Genomic DNA, 16,506 nt, shown 5'->3' on the forward strand with positions numbered 1-16,506 from the left:
GTGTTTCAATTGTTAACCTATTCATAAAAGTAAGTTTGAGTTAGTATATTATTTCCACCTGTATATATTAAGATATACATTTTACAGTTTAGATTTGTATATATATGCACATGTTTTATTAGCTTGATGAAGTCTTTCATTTTAATACTTTATGTTGCCAAGTAGTTATTGTGTGGTTTAGAATAGACAAAACGTGGGTTTCTATCAGGAATCAAATTTTGGCTTTATCAAAATATTGCTGTACCAAGGCACTTGTTCAGTATTCAGTTACTCCTGTTATCTTCACAAGTGCTCCAGCTTGAAATGTGGACAGCGGGGCATTATGATTGAAAAAAGGAGCTTAAGCATGATTAGGTCAAGCTTAATTAACCAGGGACAAGAGGGCAGGTTATATACTATTTTGGTTTTAAAGAGTTCATACTATTTTTTTCAACTCTCCTTGGTTTAAGAGTTTACTTAATGTAAGTGGAATGAAATACAGGAATGACAAGTCTTTTTGCATTGGTTACAGGTAACAAAACGGTTTTATAACTAAAGAAACTTCATTTTCTTCTGAAGGGCAAGGAGGTCATATGATCTTCTACTTAACTGGTTAAACTTACCTTTTATCTGAAATTAAATCTGTAAAAGTGATTGTCAGGCGGCTCAGTGTTGCCATCTGTTCATTTTTAGCATGCAGTTTTGAAAGATTTTGTTGTTTATAAGAACTGAGGAATTTGTGTTAAAAATGCCGGTAAAGAAAGACTCCTGTCAAATTTATAATCTTGAAAAGATCTGTGGTTTGTTTAATGTAACATCTCCGTTTATTTTTTCCACGAATAATCCAGTGCTTTCTTTTTTATTGGAGTTAGGAGGATTCATTCATTCTGGGATATTGGATGAAAATATTCAGTTCATACCTTTGAGTCTTAGATCTACACTTTTTAAATAGAAAAGCATGGTATTTCGATACAAAGTAGTTTTAAATAACCACACAATATCATTTATGTCATTTCAATATAAAGCAGCAAGAAAAACCTTTGAAAGAAATATATTAGATACCCAGTTTGTTGATGTAAACGATTTTTATTGTTATTTTGATTTTATTACAATATCAATGACATAAAAGTGTAATACAAGTTACTTCCTTGTTTTATCTGAGTACATTTGAAGAAGCAGAGTCTTGGAACAAAAATGAAAACAAAAGCCCTGCATGTTGAACTGGAAAAAAATTAGTTGGCTCTGATCAGGAAAAAACAATAGTGTAGGCTGAAGGACAAGTTCTTATACATCTAATACACACGTGATTTTTTCTATAAATTGCTGAACAAAGCACTTTCAATATTTCATTCCAAATTCCAACATGTATTTAGTCTACATATTCATAAATCATGTTTGCATAATATTACTTTATTGTTATTAAGCAATACTGCGTATAGAAGTACACAATGAAAATTAACACTATCATATTTATATACTACAAATCATTCAAGTTATTCAGTGTGGTAAATTATGACACATACAAGGAAATAAAACATTAAAAAAATGGGGTTTTTTTAATTAAAAAATGAGTAATTTCTCAATCTTTTTACAAGTTTTTTTTTCGAGGTTGTCAAGACGAGAAGACTAACATCTTTTGAGACACAAACTTATTCATATCAAATTGAGAAGATTATAATAAAACTTCTGTACTGATGATTGCTACAATTACTCAACACGCAGAAAAATATCATAAAAATGCATTTTATCAGTCTTACCAAAACGAACATGCGTAGAATTAATTATCAAATAAAAACTAGAAAAAATCTTGGAATATGATTTAGCTCTTCTGGATCTTCCAATGCTAAAAATGAATTATACGAAAAGTATTTAAAAGGTAATTTCAAGTTATAGAAATATATTGAATCCCTCGATTCAAATGTTTATAAAGAGTAAGCAAGAGAACCAAGCAAAAAATGTAATCCAGGGACAAAGACCAGACACGGAAAACATACACAACAAAGAACATAAAATATTCAAAATAATACGTACAAAGCAACAAAAGTAAATGAGCAACTTAGGGCTCCAGTAAAGAATTGGAGAATGGAACAGGTGCACCGGTAAGGTAAGCGTCCTCTGCTTTTCTAGAAATACCAGCCGAGCTGCACATTAAGAGTCAAGTCCGTGGTAGAAGAAAGAGGGAAGCACGTTGAACAAATCGATTCTCATGGTGTAGCAGTCCACGAGTTCATGATGACGACCATCAAACTTCTGTTATTACGACTTCAAATATGTAGTAACATTACTCTGTTCCAGAAGCATGATTTTAAGGAGTTTAGCGCGGTATAAAAAGTCCGCGTAGAACTTTGCGACAACCACTGGCATACTGTGATATGAAAACTCCATACGCAGGTGCGGAAGGGATGTTGCAACAGATGATAAAGTTGTCGTAGTTTAGTCAATAATTTTTTTAACCATCGATCTCTAGGTACAAAAATGACGCTGACTTCTCAGGGTGTGTAGTATCCTTGATCTCAAGTTCTTTAAGGTATGTGCGATGTATAAAATCCCCGAAACTAGGATTGTTTCACGAAAATACGTCATCAATATAGCGGAAACTGAGATCAAAGGATTCGGATAGACGAAGTTCCTTTCTTTGGATAAGATCAGCTATAAAGTCAGCCCCATTAGAGTGAAGAAATATATCAGCTAGTAGAGAAGCACAATTTGTCTCCACTGGAAGGTCGACCTTTTATTGAAAAACGCGTCCACCACGCTGCACAAATATGTTGTCGATAATAAAATTCCAGCATTTTGAAAGCATCTTCTTCGGTATATTTAGAAGATGATTTGGAATCGTTTTACAAAGTATTAAGAATCTCTATCAAGTACTACATATTTGTATTTAGGTGTACCGTCTTTTTTTTTTAGTAAGAACGATGAATAATGATTTTGAGTCGGGATTTTAAGTGAGTATGGAGTATAGCAGTATTAAGAGTTGAAAAATCATTGTTTTTTAATGTTATTGTATTCTGATAATAATCTTTAATTGAGGGTTTCCAGAAGTTTTTCCGAATTTTTCAGGTTCCATATTGAATTAATACCACTACGGGAGTTACAACTCTCGTGGTAGCCGTGCTAGACCAGAAGAACATCTTTTACAGATGTGAGTATAGAAATAGAATTTTTTTAAGCGATTTGGTATGTAGCGTTATTTGTATGGATTATTTTGGAGTTTAGGAATCCAGTACATAGACTGGTAGATCACAATTATAGTCCTTGGTAGAGAGGCCGAAAAGGATACACTTTTAGTAACAGATTTATGGTTTTCCACTATCTCTTCTTTGGAGAGTGTGGTAGCAGTATAGGTCTCATTACTGTTATTGTTTCCTATGTCTACCTCTGATAATAAACATTTGATGTAATGTGTTTTGTATACAAACACAATGTTGTTTTGGGCTTTGTCTGTTGGTATGACAAAATATTGTAATGTATAGTAGACGATGTTATTGCTACACCAGGGTCTTTGAAAATCGATGTAGCATTAACATTCATTGACCTATTTAAAACTTTCGTACATTTCAAAATTAAAGACCTCACAGCCTTCACCCGCTCTGGCAGTGAATCAATGTCTTCTTGTTCTCGTTTTATTTATTTTCTTGCATAGTCCTCCACGGCACCGATAAACATTTTTAAGTTATAATTCCAATTTAAGGAGCGTGGTTTACAGTACTTTTGACATTTAGAAAAGACCTTACGAAGAGATTCGTTTTCTATGATGTTTAAATCTCCCGTAATGACGAGACCGAAAGGACTATATTTGAATGGAGAGTATTTGCAAGAACCGACAGGTGGTTTAGCCTGAAAGTTCTCACTCTGGAGGTCCTCCAATAGCCTTCAAAAATGAAAAGTTTGAATGCAATATAATTAGTTTTGATTTGTCATTAAAATACGTGGAAATTTTATTCGTGATGTTTTTGTGATGGGGGATGTTAACCAAATTAATTGCATCTTTTAATGCGTTTCAAAGGGTTTCTGACCAAATTCCATTTTAGATACTAATCCTTGGTTGAAAATACTCAGTTTCTTCTAACATAACGAGTAATGATTGTTTTGGTTTTTTTTGTGCTGATATGACCGCTGATTTACCGATTATGACAAATAACATGCAAATGCTATTTAATTACCACTGGTACATTCACGCCGCAATGGAAGAAGGACTTTAAGCGCGCTGTAAAACCTAGATATAACCAATCACTTTGTTTGAAATGCCTGTACCAAGCCAGCACCATTGCGGTACCAGCTGTAATATCTACTGTGAACGTACTAATTTTCGTGGTTGCTAATTTCTGTGGATTCTGTCTCGTGAACATATTTGCGGTTTAAAAAAGTTTCATATAGTGTTAAAATTAATTTCGCAGATATTATTTTTCAAAGGTTTCTGTGCACCGCGAAAATAGCGGAAATGAGTGCATTCATAGTATTTTCCCAGATTTCCCAGAACTTGACTTGATTATGAATCGGATTAGTGTTCGGTAATTTTGTTTTTGTCCTTAATTGTTGACAAACACTAGTTGACAATTGATCGTTTTTCTTCATCATGACCTTTCACACAAACTGAGGTTCTGTGGAAAGCAATATCCAAAATGGTGGCCTCAAGTCTGTATAATGATGAAGTGGGTTCAGAAACGGGGATGGCAAGACTTGTTTTCTAAAGGGAGTGTAGTGGAATAGAATATAGTTTGAACGTGATGTCCAATAGGTTCTTGTATGAAATGAAGAAGACCATCTATGGAGACATCATGCATTTTAGGTGAAGGATAATGGCGATGGCCATGGCCCCTTGTCCGTCTTGGATATTTGTCAAATAATTTCATCACCTTTACGTTATTGTTATATTGGCTTGAAAGGTTTCCTTTACTTTTTGATGTTGTCATCACACCCGTAAGGTATTGCAGTAATCCATCTGCGTGTCCAGTATTCCTCTCTTTTCAAACAATCGCTTTTATTTATGACAGGACTGTTCGTTGGATAGTATACGATAGAGAGGTTTGAATAATCCTGTCGATTAAAAATGTTTAAAACCTGTTGGAAATTATTTGGTATTGATTCCCGAACGATGACTGCATATTCGTTTGGTTAATCGTTATTGCTTTTCACCGACATGTACTAGACCGCAGAAGTTGCACTATAATCCATAGCTTAAGTTCGTCTATTTGTAACTCAAGTCATTAACGACTTCTTGTGTGAAAGGGTTTGTTCGTAAGGTACTAGAAAAGAAAGAGTAGATTTTTAGAATGTTGCATATTTTGCAATTTTTAATTCCTCATTTTTATATAGTACAAGGTAGTTTCGGCATCATTATAGTCAAATATATATGATCTAAAGTGATACCTTAAACTAGTTACCCTTTTTTTCTCATACAATAGAACCTATATTGTTGTACGGAAGTGATGATTTAGGTACGTTTTATCCATTAAATACGAACTGCAAAAAGGAGAATCCTACTCTTGATAAAAGTTTCTCTGTGTTAATTGTGACAAATTTTGCCAAATAATTCTTTGTCTGACGACAACATTGCCGTTTTCACGGTACTTGCATCATACGGAGAGATTCGTTTTCTATGATCTAAAATCTCCAGTAATGACGTGACAATAAGACAACGATTATATGAAAAAAAATGAAATAAAATTAATATATAAAAACAAAAACAAAACGAGACAACAACAGCGGAATGCTTTCAACACTGGAAATGAAATGCCACCCGGGAATCGAACTGGGATCACAATTATTAAGTTAAGACACTGTACAAGCGACGAAGTAGTTTCAACAACATTCCACTGAAGCCTATATAATTAGTCCAATCATAAGAGGAAAATGATTTAGGTATATAATAAATGTTAGGATTTCAAAAAGGAGTAAACAAACAAACAAACAAACAAACAAAATGCAATCATAATAATCTTTTGCGGCACCAGCCAGAAGAATATTGAATCATACTAACGTTATATATATATATAAGGGAAAGGTTCTGATGTATTAATTTGGATTTAAGAGCTGTCGAAACCATAACTATTGTTGTACTCGGCTTATTCAATTGTTCATTCATTCAGTAGCTATAATTTAAATGACAAAAAAATCAGTGACTTACAACATACTAACTTGCATTCACCAGCCAAATTTAAGTCGCTGTGGAAATAAACTACACGTAACAATGGTTTTTTTTCTTTTAGTTAAATCTTTTGATCTCAGTTTCCGCTACATAGTTGACGTATTTTCGTGAAACAAACATTGTTTCGGTGATTTATACATCGAACATACCCCAAAGAACTTGAATTAAAGGATACTACAGACACTGTGAAGTTTGCCGCATACATTGACCATTACTTATAGATCGACAGAAAAGAAAAAAAAATATTGACCAAACTTAACGACAAACGCGTTGACTTCTCTTTCTGTATTGTCAACGTTCCTATCATCTGTGGCAACAACCCTACAGCACCTACGTATGGAGTTTTCATATCACAACTACGGATATTTTTGTACCGCTCTAGACTTTTTACAATTATACTTGATTTTGAGTCATTTGTGTTTTCTCAGACGTCGCATTTCTTCTGGTGTAGTGAATTTCAATTCATTCTTTCATCCCACTGAAGAAATTTGTAACAACGAGGAGTTTTATTTCAAACTTCAATTCCTTTCGCGTCAGTTCTCGATATCCCTGATACATCTGACCGTTCAAGCAGTCCAAGATAAACTTGAATGCCTTCGTCTTAGAAAGGACCTCATCAAAAACAAGCTCTATTCCTATTGTCACCCAATAGCTGCAAACGATATTGTCGGAAGGATTCGTCCACTCAAGAATGATTTTTTTTTACATTTTGTCTTCCACTGCAAACAAATTCAAATACAACGGATGATCCCTGATAACCCTAACGAACTTTCCAACAGATTCAACTATGAGCTCACCAAAAGTGATGTTGAAACCTCTTTCAAAACTTTTAACTTCTGTACTCACAACTGTCAAAGAGGGTCTACAGTCCTACCACAACACTTGTTACTCCCGTAGTGGCATTAATTCAATGTGGATCCTGAAAAATTCGAAAGATCTTTTGGAGACAATCAGTTCAAGGCTATTATCTGAATATAATAGCATTAAAACCTATGATTTTTCAACACTGTATACTTCTATTCCCCATACTCAGTTAAAATCCCGACTTAAAAACATTATACATCGATGTTTTTCAAAAAAAGATGGTACACCTAGATACAAATATATAGTTCTTGGTAGAGATTCCTCATACTTTGTAAGAAATAATTCCAAATCATCTTCCAAATATACAGAGGAAGATGTTTACAAAATGCTGGAATTTTTAATTGACAACATGTTTGTCCAGTGTGGTGGACGTGTTTTCAACAAACGGTCGGCATTCCAATGGGAACAAATTGTGCTCCTTTACTTGCTGACCTATTCTTTCACTCTTATGAGGCTGACTTTATAGCTGATCTGATCAGAAAGAAAGAATACCGTTTGGCTAGATCCTTCAATCTCAGTTTCCGCTATATAGATGACGTATTATCTTTAAACAATCCTAATTTCGGGGATTTGATACATCGCATCTACCCAAAAGAACTTGAGATAAAGGATACTACAGACACTCGAAGTCAGCTTCATATCTTGACCTACACTTAGAAATCGATGGTAAAGGAAAACTATTGACCAAACTTTACGACAAACGTGATGACTTTTCATTCAGAATTGTCAACTTTCCTTCCATCTGTGGCAACATCCCTTCGGCTCCTGCGTATGGAGTGTTCATATCACAACTCATACGTTATGCCAGAGCTTGCGGAAACTACGCAGACTTTTTGTATCTTGCTAGAACTCTAACAAATAGGCTTCTGGAACAGGGTTATGTTGCTACAAGATTGAAGTCATCAGTACAGAAGTTTTATGGTCGTTATCATGAACTCGTGGATCGTTATGGTGTATCCATCAGCACCATGCGGGTGTTTCTAGAAAAGCAGAGGACGCTTACCCTACCGGTCCATGCTCCCAGTTTTTAGTGGAGTCCGAGTTGATCATTTACTTTTGTTACTTTGTATGTATGATTTTAGTTACTTTATGTTCTTTGTTGTGTATGTCTGTTTTCCATGTCTGGTCTTTGTGCCTGGATTACATTCTTTTGATTACCGTTATAACCTTGGTTCCTTTAATTACTCTTTGAATAATGTGTTCGTTGTTGTCTAGACTCGGTAGCCCTAAGTGATTCTGAAGAAAAAAGCATTCTACCAAAAGGATCATATTTTGTCCATACCACACCGGTGGCTAATTTATTTTAAAATCAAATCAACCTCCAGCATTTCTCCCACCGTCTCCATTTGGAGGTATTTTCTTCGTTCAAGACCGTGCTAAACTCATTGACACAACAGTTTCTTTATTCTTGAAACTTTGCAAAAATAATTCCGATTTCACCAACAAACATCACTGGTTCTCTATCCTTGACAAGCACGTCAGCACTTGTCAAAGTCAAGTTGACAATTTAAATACCAAACCAGTGAAGGGACATAACATAGCTATCATTAAGCACGCCGCCATCCGCCATCTCAAGACCAGCACTAAGGTGGAGCTCTACAGCTGGTCGCCTGGGATGCTCAATGCTATGTGTCGAAAAAAGAAAGTCAACTTTAAGATTCCGAACAAAACAAAAAACAAAAAAAAATAACAATACAAAAGATAACCAGATAACAGTCAAGGATTTTTTTTACATCAATAGATAATCGGGATCTCCCAGAAGATATCCACAATTTGCAAGAACATGACGCTTCCCAATGTGTATAAATTTGGGAATCATGAGAGACCGGTTATTTCAGTTTCAAGCCATCCTACTGAATACATTTTTAGTTTCTCCATGACATTTTCATGCCCATCGCGAAAACCTACCTACACTTATCAAGGACACTACTCATGCCTTAACATTCTTGATTTTGTCGAGTCTGACATTTCAGATTCCAAAAGGTTTACCTATGGATGTGATAGCATTCTATAAAAAGCATTCCTAAAAATGATACTAAGATAGCTTTAAAACCTTTTCTAGACAGGAGACACTTTCCTCTTGTCAAAACTGACATCCTTGTAAGGCTTGCTGAACATTTCCTCAACCTCAATACCTTTCAGTTTGATGGCAAACACTATAGACAGTCAGATAGGGTGACAACGGAAACCAAAATGGGACCAAGCTTTAATGTAGCTACCTGCAGAAAAATGTTCGCAGAGTACGTAGACCCAAACAAAACACCAGCACTTGAAAAGGGTAATAAAGGGAACCAAGAATCTAGCGGAGATCAAAAGATGTAACCCAGGGACAAAGAACAGACATGGAAAACAGACAAACACGACAAAGAACATACAGCAACTAAAATAATACATACAAAGTAACAAAAATAAATGAGCAACTCGGACTCCACTGAAAACGGGGAGCATGGACCAGGTGCACCAGTAGGATAAGCGTCCTCTGCTTTTCTAGAACACCCGCCGAGTTGCTGATAAACAGTCAAGTCCGGGGTAGACGAAAGAGGAAAGGAAAACTATATCACGTTGAACAAATCAGTTTTCATGGTGCAGATGGATACAAGAAAAGATACATAGACCATGTTTTTGTCCTATGATAAGGACTATGTTTTGACGTCTGTCATCAACTCTGTTTCCTTTTAAGACCTAGCCATGAAACAGAAATTAAAATCACACAGGAGACCCTTTGATCCTTGACATTAATTTTAAAATCCAACAAGGTAAATTTTCTGCATCAGTTTTTACCAACCCACAGATGTCCATTGTTTCTAAAATTATATAAGTCCTGTCATCCTCTGTTGTGCAAAGATGCCATTCCCAAGTCACAATTTCTATGACTTTACCGTATTTGTATCGACGACTTAGATTTCATGACCTAATGTGACATGATGAAATCCGTTTTGTCAAGAGAAGCTATCTTTGCAAAGTTTCTGATCGAAAAAACAGCATCAGTCTCCAGAGTCTACAAAAAGGAAGTGAGAAACACCAGTCACCGTGTCCCTTTGATTTTGAAATATCGTACTCAAGAGGTTGCAATCCATAGTATTCTGATTTGCAACTTTAAATTCATAGTTCTCAAAGACAAAATTCATGTCGTCAGTATTCAACGATTTGCTTACCGTTACTGACTTTAGAGAAAGAGAGAGTATGAAAGTGAGGTAGTGTCGCATTGTCTAATAATCAGAGAACTACAGTGTCCCAATTGGAAATAAAATTTCACAACCATGATGGATGCTGTTGAAGATTATGCCAGATCATGGATAAGGAAAGGAAAGAGTCAAGATCTATAAGTCGAGTACTTATCAGATTGGTTACGTAATATGCGATTGTTAATACTGAATCGTATTGAAAATCTCAAGAAGTGTGTCAGTAAACGCCCCAAGTCGTATTCAACGATCATTGTGCACTTGAATGCCTTGACACTGCTTGACAAATATGTTATCGTTCCTATGGACAAAACTTCAAACAACATTGTATTTGTTTTTTTAAGTGTATTACTTGTATTGGTTTACCAAGCTTCATAAAAATCCAAACAAAGAAAGGTATATCGCTGGATCTTCATCTTGCTCCGAGGAAAAGATGTCAATTATCCTTACAAAGATATTGTCAGCAGTGAAAAATGGACAACAATCTTGTTGCAATAAAATCTACTCTCGTAGTGGCATTATTCATATATGGTTACTAAAAAAATCTAATAAATAAAGAAACATATTTCAGCAAGAAGTTGGCATTCAAATGGGCACCAATTGTGCTCCTATCCTAGCCGAATTGTTTTTGTATTCATATGAGACAGCTTCTTCAGAATTTCGTAAAGATTAAAAATATGAAAGATGCGAAATCCTTTAATTTCACATGCAGATATACTGATGATGTTTTGTCCATTAACAACCCTTATTTTAGTAAATGGTTACCTTCAATTGATCCACCAGAGCTTGAAATAAAGGAAACTACAGAAACAGCTTGTTCAGAATCTCGAATTCAACAACATTGGATTAGGATTTACGATAAAGAGACGACTTAAGTATTAAAATTATTAAAATTATAAACTTTCCTTACCTGAGCAGCAATATACCTTCCTCTCATGAATATGGTGTTAATATTTTACAATTGAATCGATACACTGGAGCAAGTACTTACTTCTCTGATTTCCATGTTCGCCATTTATCAGTCCTTGGTTGAGAAATAGTCAGTTTCTAAAACAATGAATAGTGATTGCTTTTTGTGCATTATTCTTTGTACTGACATGAGCACTGATTTACCGATTATGACACTATAGCATGGACATGCTATTTAATCACCACTGATATATTCACGCTGCAATGAGGGGGGGGGGGTGGGGGCACCGAAAAAAAAACTAGATTTAATCCACCATTTCGTTCGAAATGTCTGTATCAGGTCAGGACAATTGTGGTACCAGCTACTCCAGTGTTGTAATATTTATTTTGTTAAATTCATTTTGGAATTGACTTGATTATGGATCGGATAAGTGTTCGATAATCTTGTTGTTTTTAAAAGTTGGCAAATTTCGAAACATACAAGTGAAATGAATGCAACTAAAGATAAAAGAAAACTGGCTAGTTTGGGGTTTCCAACATTTATCGACTTTTGATTACTAGAATTGAAAATTTTTTTGTTTTTTGTACCTTCACAATTTTGTATATTTGTGATTTAAATCTAATTAAATAAGGCCAACAGTTCAAAGATTGAAAAGATTTAAAAACACAGGTGTGTTGTTAGTTTTTGTTTGTGGATAAACCATTTCACTGTTCATCACAACACCATTAATCTCTTTATTACATTATATTCAAGCATGTGTTAATTATTTTTATTTTTGTGACAATTTAAAGCATTATCTGCTTAGGACAAAACAAATAAATGTAGTTGTTTAATTACGTGGAACAAACGTTTCCAGCATTCAAGCTACAACTCCATAAGAAAACCTTACATAGTGTAGAAAAAAAGATAAAAGAAACTTTCATTGAAATTAGACCGACAAAAATGATACTGACTGCTAGGCGTATATAAAAGTAAATAAAGAGTTAATCGTTAGTTCAGGTGGATTAAATGTGACCTTTTGTTTTGAAATCATGAAAAAGGGAGAAATTTGATTCTGGAGAAATTAACTTCCGTAACTAAATTTTAATCGGCGGGTGTTTCAAGAAAAGCAGATGACGGTAACCCACCCGGTGCACCTTATCCATGCTCCCAGATTTTTGTGGAGTCCGAGTTGCTCATTTGCTTTTGTTACTTTGTATGTTTGATTTTAGTTACTTTATGTTCTTTGTTCTGTATGTCTGTTTTCCATGTCTGGTCTTCGTTCCTTTATTACATTATTTTGATTAGTGCTGTAACCTTGGTTCCCTTGATTACTGTTTCGTACAAGCATATTGTATATACATGAAGTAATATAATTAGATCATTTAAATTTAAATAAACTTTTTAATTTCACGTTTTGTCCAATGTTTATGACCTATATGTTTAGCTATAGTCTTCGGTGGTTTTATTCATTTCACCGCATATAGATCTAAAATTCTACGAGATTGTCACATCAACATGTCAATTGAAACAAAAATCAGTAAAATTTCAGAGACAAGGAATCATAAAAAGATGACAAAGAGTGAAAATGAAACATTTACACAACCATTTTAATTACTAACACACAAGAATACGTTTTCCTTTCGGTGCACATGGTCCATGCTACCCGTTGTTTAGAGCTCATTAATTTTGTTGCTTTGTACGTTTTATATTGATTATCTTATGTTCTTTGTTGTGTGTGTCTGTTTTCACCGTCTGGTCTTTGTCCCTAATTTTTTTTTATTTCCGCTGAAATCTTGGTTCCCTTGTAGGATAACGGGATTTCCGAATTGAGATGTCATCACCTGAATCTGATTCAGAATCCTTAGTCACAATTACCAACCATGAGCTTGAAAAAAAAAACCTAAATTGATGATGTAATTTCAACTGTAGTGCTGTTTATAGAATCCTTTCTAAGAAAAGTCAGATTATTTAGTTATTGTTATATTGTGGCGTTGTTGACGAAGTTAACTTTTATTATTGCATTCATTCAGGAGGCAAAATGGCTACAAAGACAAAAAGTCTTCATCACAAACAATGGCTGATCAAAGAGCTGCTCCCATAGCAGATTTATCATGTCTGAACCTTTGTTAACTCGATGCAAAATTATTTTCTTTTATCAATTTAGACAATCAGAATACGACAGACATTTTTGATCTATTTTTTTTATGAATTCAGAAACGCCATCGTAGGCTGAGGACGAAATTCTGTATTCAGTTTTCACTAATTCATCAAAGTTATTTCAGAAAACAGACGTGTACACAATCTTGTCTAAAAAGGGTTATAGTTCATAGAAACTGTATATAAGACATGAAAGTGAAGAAATCAAATTGCAGGTAACAAACATGGGGACTAGTATGATGAAAACCAAAATACTTCTCTGTGTGGTTGTATTAATGTTTCTGCCAAAATGTCCGAAAGCGTCTGAATGGGCAAAAGAAATCAACAGGCATCGATGTAAGTACATGTTTTGAACAAGTAAATATTTTCTATGTATGTACATCTAAGTGAAAAACTATAAGATACTATAACTTAAAATCTTATTCTTATAGTTGATCTATTTGTGCATAAGGAAATTTAATAAAGAATTCATGAACCATTTATACTCGTATATGCTTATCATAAACAGGAGAAGTGTAAGGGCGACGAAAAAATGTTTTGTCTCACCTTAATGACACTCATTCAAAATTGAATTAAATCAATTTAAAAGATTTTTTTTAGCTGTGGTCTTGTATTTCCGTTGAAATTAGTATAACATCTAGAAAAAAACTTACAGAACCAAATATATCGAATATCACTTTCGCAGCTTTCGACTTTTTACGAGGAAGACTAAAGGACGAATTGTGATTTTACTCTTAGATTTGTTATGACTGCGGAAGAAATCCTACGAAAATGTTTCCTTTAACTGTACATACTTTATGTCGGTTATCTCTCTATGTATTGTTTCGTTTTCACTTTTAGTTTATTTTTGTGTTACTTTCGAGCATATAGGGGCAAGACTATTTCACTGTAGCTGTATATAATGATGTTTTGGGGCCAGCTGCAGCCTGCCCTGTGGTGTGAGAGTTTCCTCGTGGTTAATTGAAGACCATTTTCATCCCGATGGGGTTGTTGTCTCTTTGGCATATTCACTTTACCTATTTTCGTTGTATTTTAAACAATTTGCACAATAAAGCTTTGGTTGTTTTAAAAATAATTTAATTTGGTTGTTCATTTCTCATCTAGGCAAGGAAGGTTATTTTCCGTAAACTAACTTGGTACTGTGCCGTCATTAAAGTCGATCGGTGCGCAGTGCGCAATTCAAATTATTCCGAATTAATTTAGGCTTCAGGATGAAGGTAGAAATCTTAATTTTGACTTTTATCGATTAGAAATTAAATGATAATGAATGTTTTTAAATTTTTTTTATGCATAACCTGGTCAAAAATAAACAATACTTAAACGAAATGACCAAGTTCTGCGATAAAACCAACTTTAGGACAGTTTACGTTTCATAAACCACGATGAATTCCCTTAAGAGTAGCGATAATGTAATATAACTACGTCGGAATATTGAAACGTGCTCTGGAATTAGTTAACGCAACTGCATTTAAAACAATAAGTCAATACTTTAATTACGATTGCCGATACCGCAAAAAAAAAAAGAAAAAAAACAAAAAAAAAAACAAAAAAACGAAAAAAAAACCAAGAACAGAAAATGTAGTTTGTGCATTGTATCTGTACGATGTAACGAAAACACTACTCAAAATTCGTTAAGGTTAATTCACAATATTCATTTACTTAATATTATATGATCAATCATATATATTTACAGCTTGGAGAATACCTTCACTGAAACGATCATATCCGATCGAGACGGCTGATTTACGGGACATTTTTCAGCATGTCGATATAGATAGTTCACTAATACATACAAACTGTTTCGTTGAGCTGTTGAGACAATTAGTACTTATCCAAGGAAAAGAGATGCGGAAGTTGAATATTAATGGAAGTAAGTTCTGCTTACTATTTATTATTATATTAAGACTAATTATTTTTTTTTATCTGTTGTTAAATTAAGGATTATAAGAAAATACTGTATTATATTCAGTTCACAACTAATAACATTTTTATTTAAAAAAAAAGAATACAACAAGTAACGACAAAAAACTTACAAATAAAAGGACAAAGAAAAATCTGTCACTTTTGGCGGAGAATGAATGCTACAATTTTCATTTAAGGAGTAATTAGTATATGTTTTTTATGTTTTATTGGGGTGGGTGAAGGCATTTGGTTTAGGGTTTTATGCCCACCGGACAGCGTATTTTTAATAAAATTCTAAGTCCCTCAACTTCATATGGTTTTATCACACATCCAACAAACTCCTGATGTTACGAAAGCTTTACGCAGTGAAGTAGTAAGAAGGATGGTATTTCAAGGCGACAAATTTGTTCTGACATACAGCTTTTTGCTCCTAAGACAAAATCTAATGCTGAATGCAATCTGCTTCCTTAGTTTTCTTTTAAATTTCCCCTATAATAAATTTATTTTGAGGGAAAACTGCAAATGTGTAATTAAAGATATTTCATGTTTGAATTTCCGGTCAATGCTTTGATGGCGTCCATTTTCGATTAATTTCTTTAAAATTTCAATCTGTCATTATATATCTGTTCTACCAGTGACCTGGGTTTAAGTTATGACACCCCTGGTATTGTACTTGCATTTGGACATGTCTCTTAATTTTTTATCCTATAATACAGGTGGGTCGACACTTATGTGTTGAATGTATGCATAGTTATTTTATTTTTCATTTATCATTTAATAATTTTCTTCAGGAAGGAATGCGGTAGAGATATCATTAAAAAGTGGAGATGAAAACGGAACTGGATTGTACGTCATAATATATGGCATTCCAATGGGTACACAGGTAACACTGACAAGTTCTAACTCGTCAGTATTGATCACTAAATATGTCAGCGTTTTTCATGAAAACTGCAGATATTTCTACGTTGACAGGGAAGAACTAGAAGATCTTGGCTATACCAATTATCCTGTTTTACTATTAGAGTTTCCAGAATCTACACACCCAGATGAAGTTGAGGTTGGATTAGTGCTATAGTAGGGACATCTCATCAGCTTACCTAAATTGACATGTATTTCTAATCATTTGCAATCATTGAAGATGAAAATACACATACAACATTGCAATAAAAATAAATAAGAATATCTGGTTTGATTTTGCTCAAATGCCATTTTGAAATTTTAAGATCCTAGAGATGTATGCTGATATTTACAGCTAGTTAAAATTCAAATTTCAATACAAATCTAGCTAGGCAACTGAGTAATTGAAATAGCTCTAGGCACACACTCTCTGCCACAAACGAATCTCCAATATGCACTTTTAACTACCATAGAACACCTGT

General features: G+C 34.1%; 1 protein-coding gene across 1 annotated transcript; it reads left to right on the top strand.

Annotated features, from left to right (window-relative positions):
* Positions 1–13,450: 13,450 nt before the first annotated feature.
* LOC148614780 (uncharacterized) lies at positions 13,451–16,283 on the top strand. Its single transcript, XM_088586202.1, has 3 exons — positions 13,451–13,561; positions 14,919–15,095; positions 15,919–16,283. Exons 1-3 carry the CDS (start codon positions 13,462–13,464, stop codon positions 16,200–16,202), a joined length of 561 nt encoding a protein of 186 aa, XP_088442328.1. The 5' UTR covers positions 13,451–13,461; the 3' UTR covers positions 16,203–16,283.
* The last annotated feature ends 223 nt before the right edge of the window (positions 16,284–16,506 follow it).

Source organism: Perna viridis, chromosome 6 (genome assembly GCF_037379345.1).
Source record: "Perna viridis isolate PV_CMFRI_1.1 ecotype Kerala chromosome 6, ASM3737934v1, whole genome shotgun sequence".
Taxonomy (NCBI): Eukaryota; Metazoa; Mollusca; class Bivalvia; order Mytilida; family Mytilidae; genus Perna; species Perna viridis.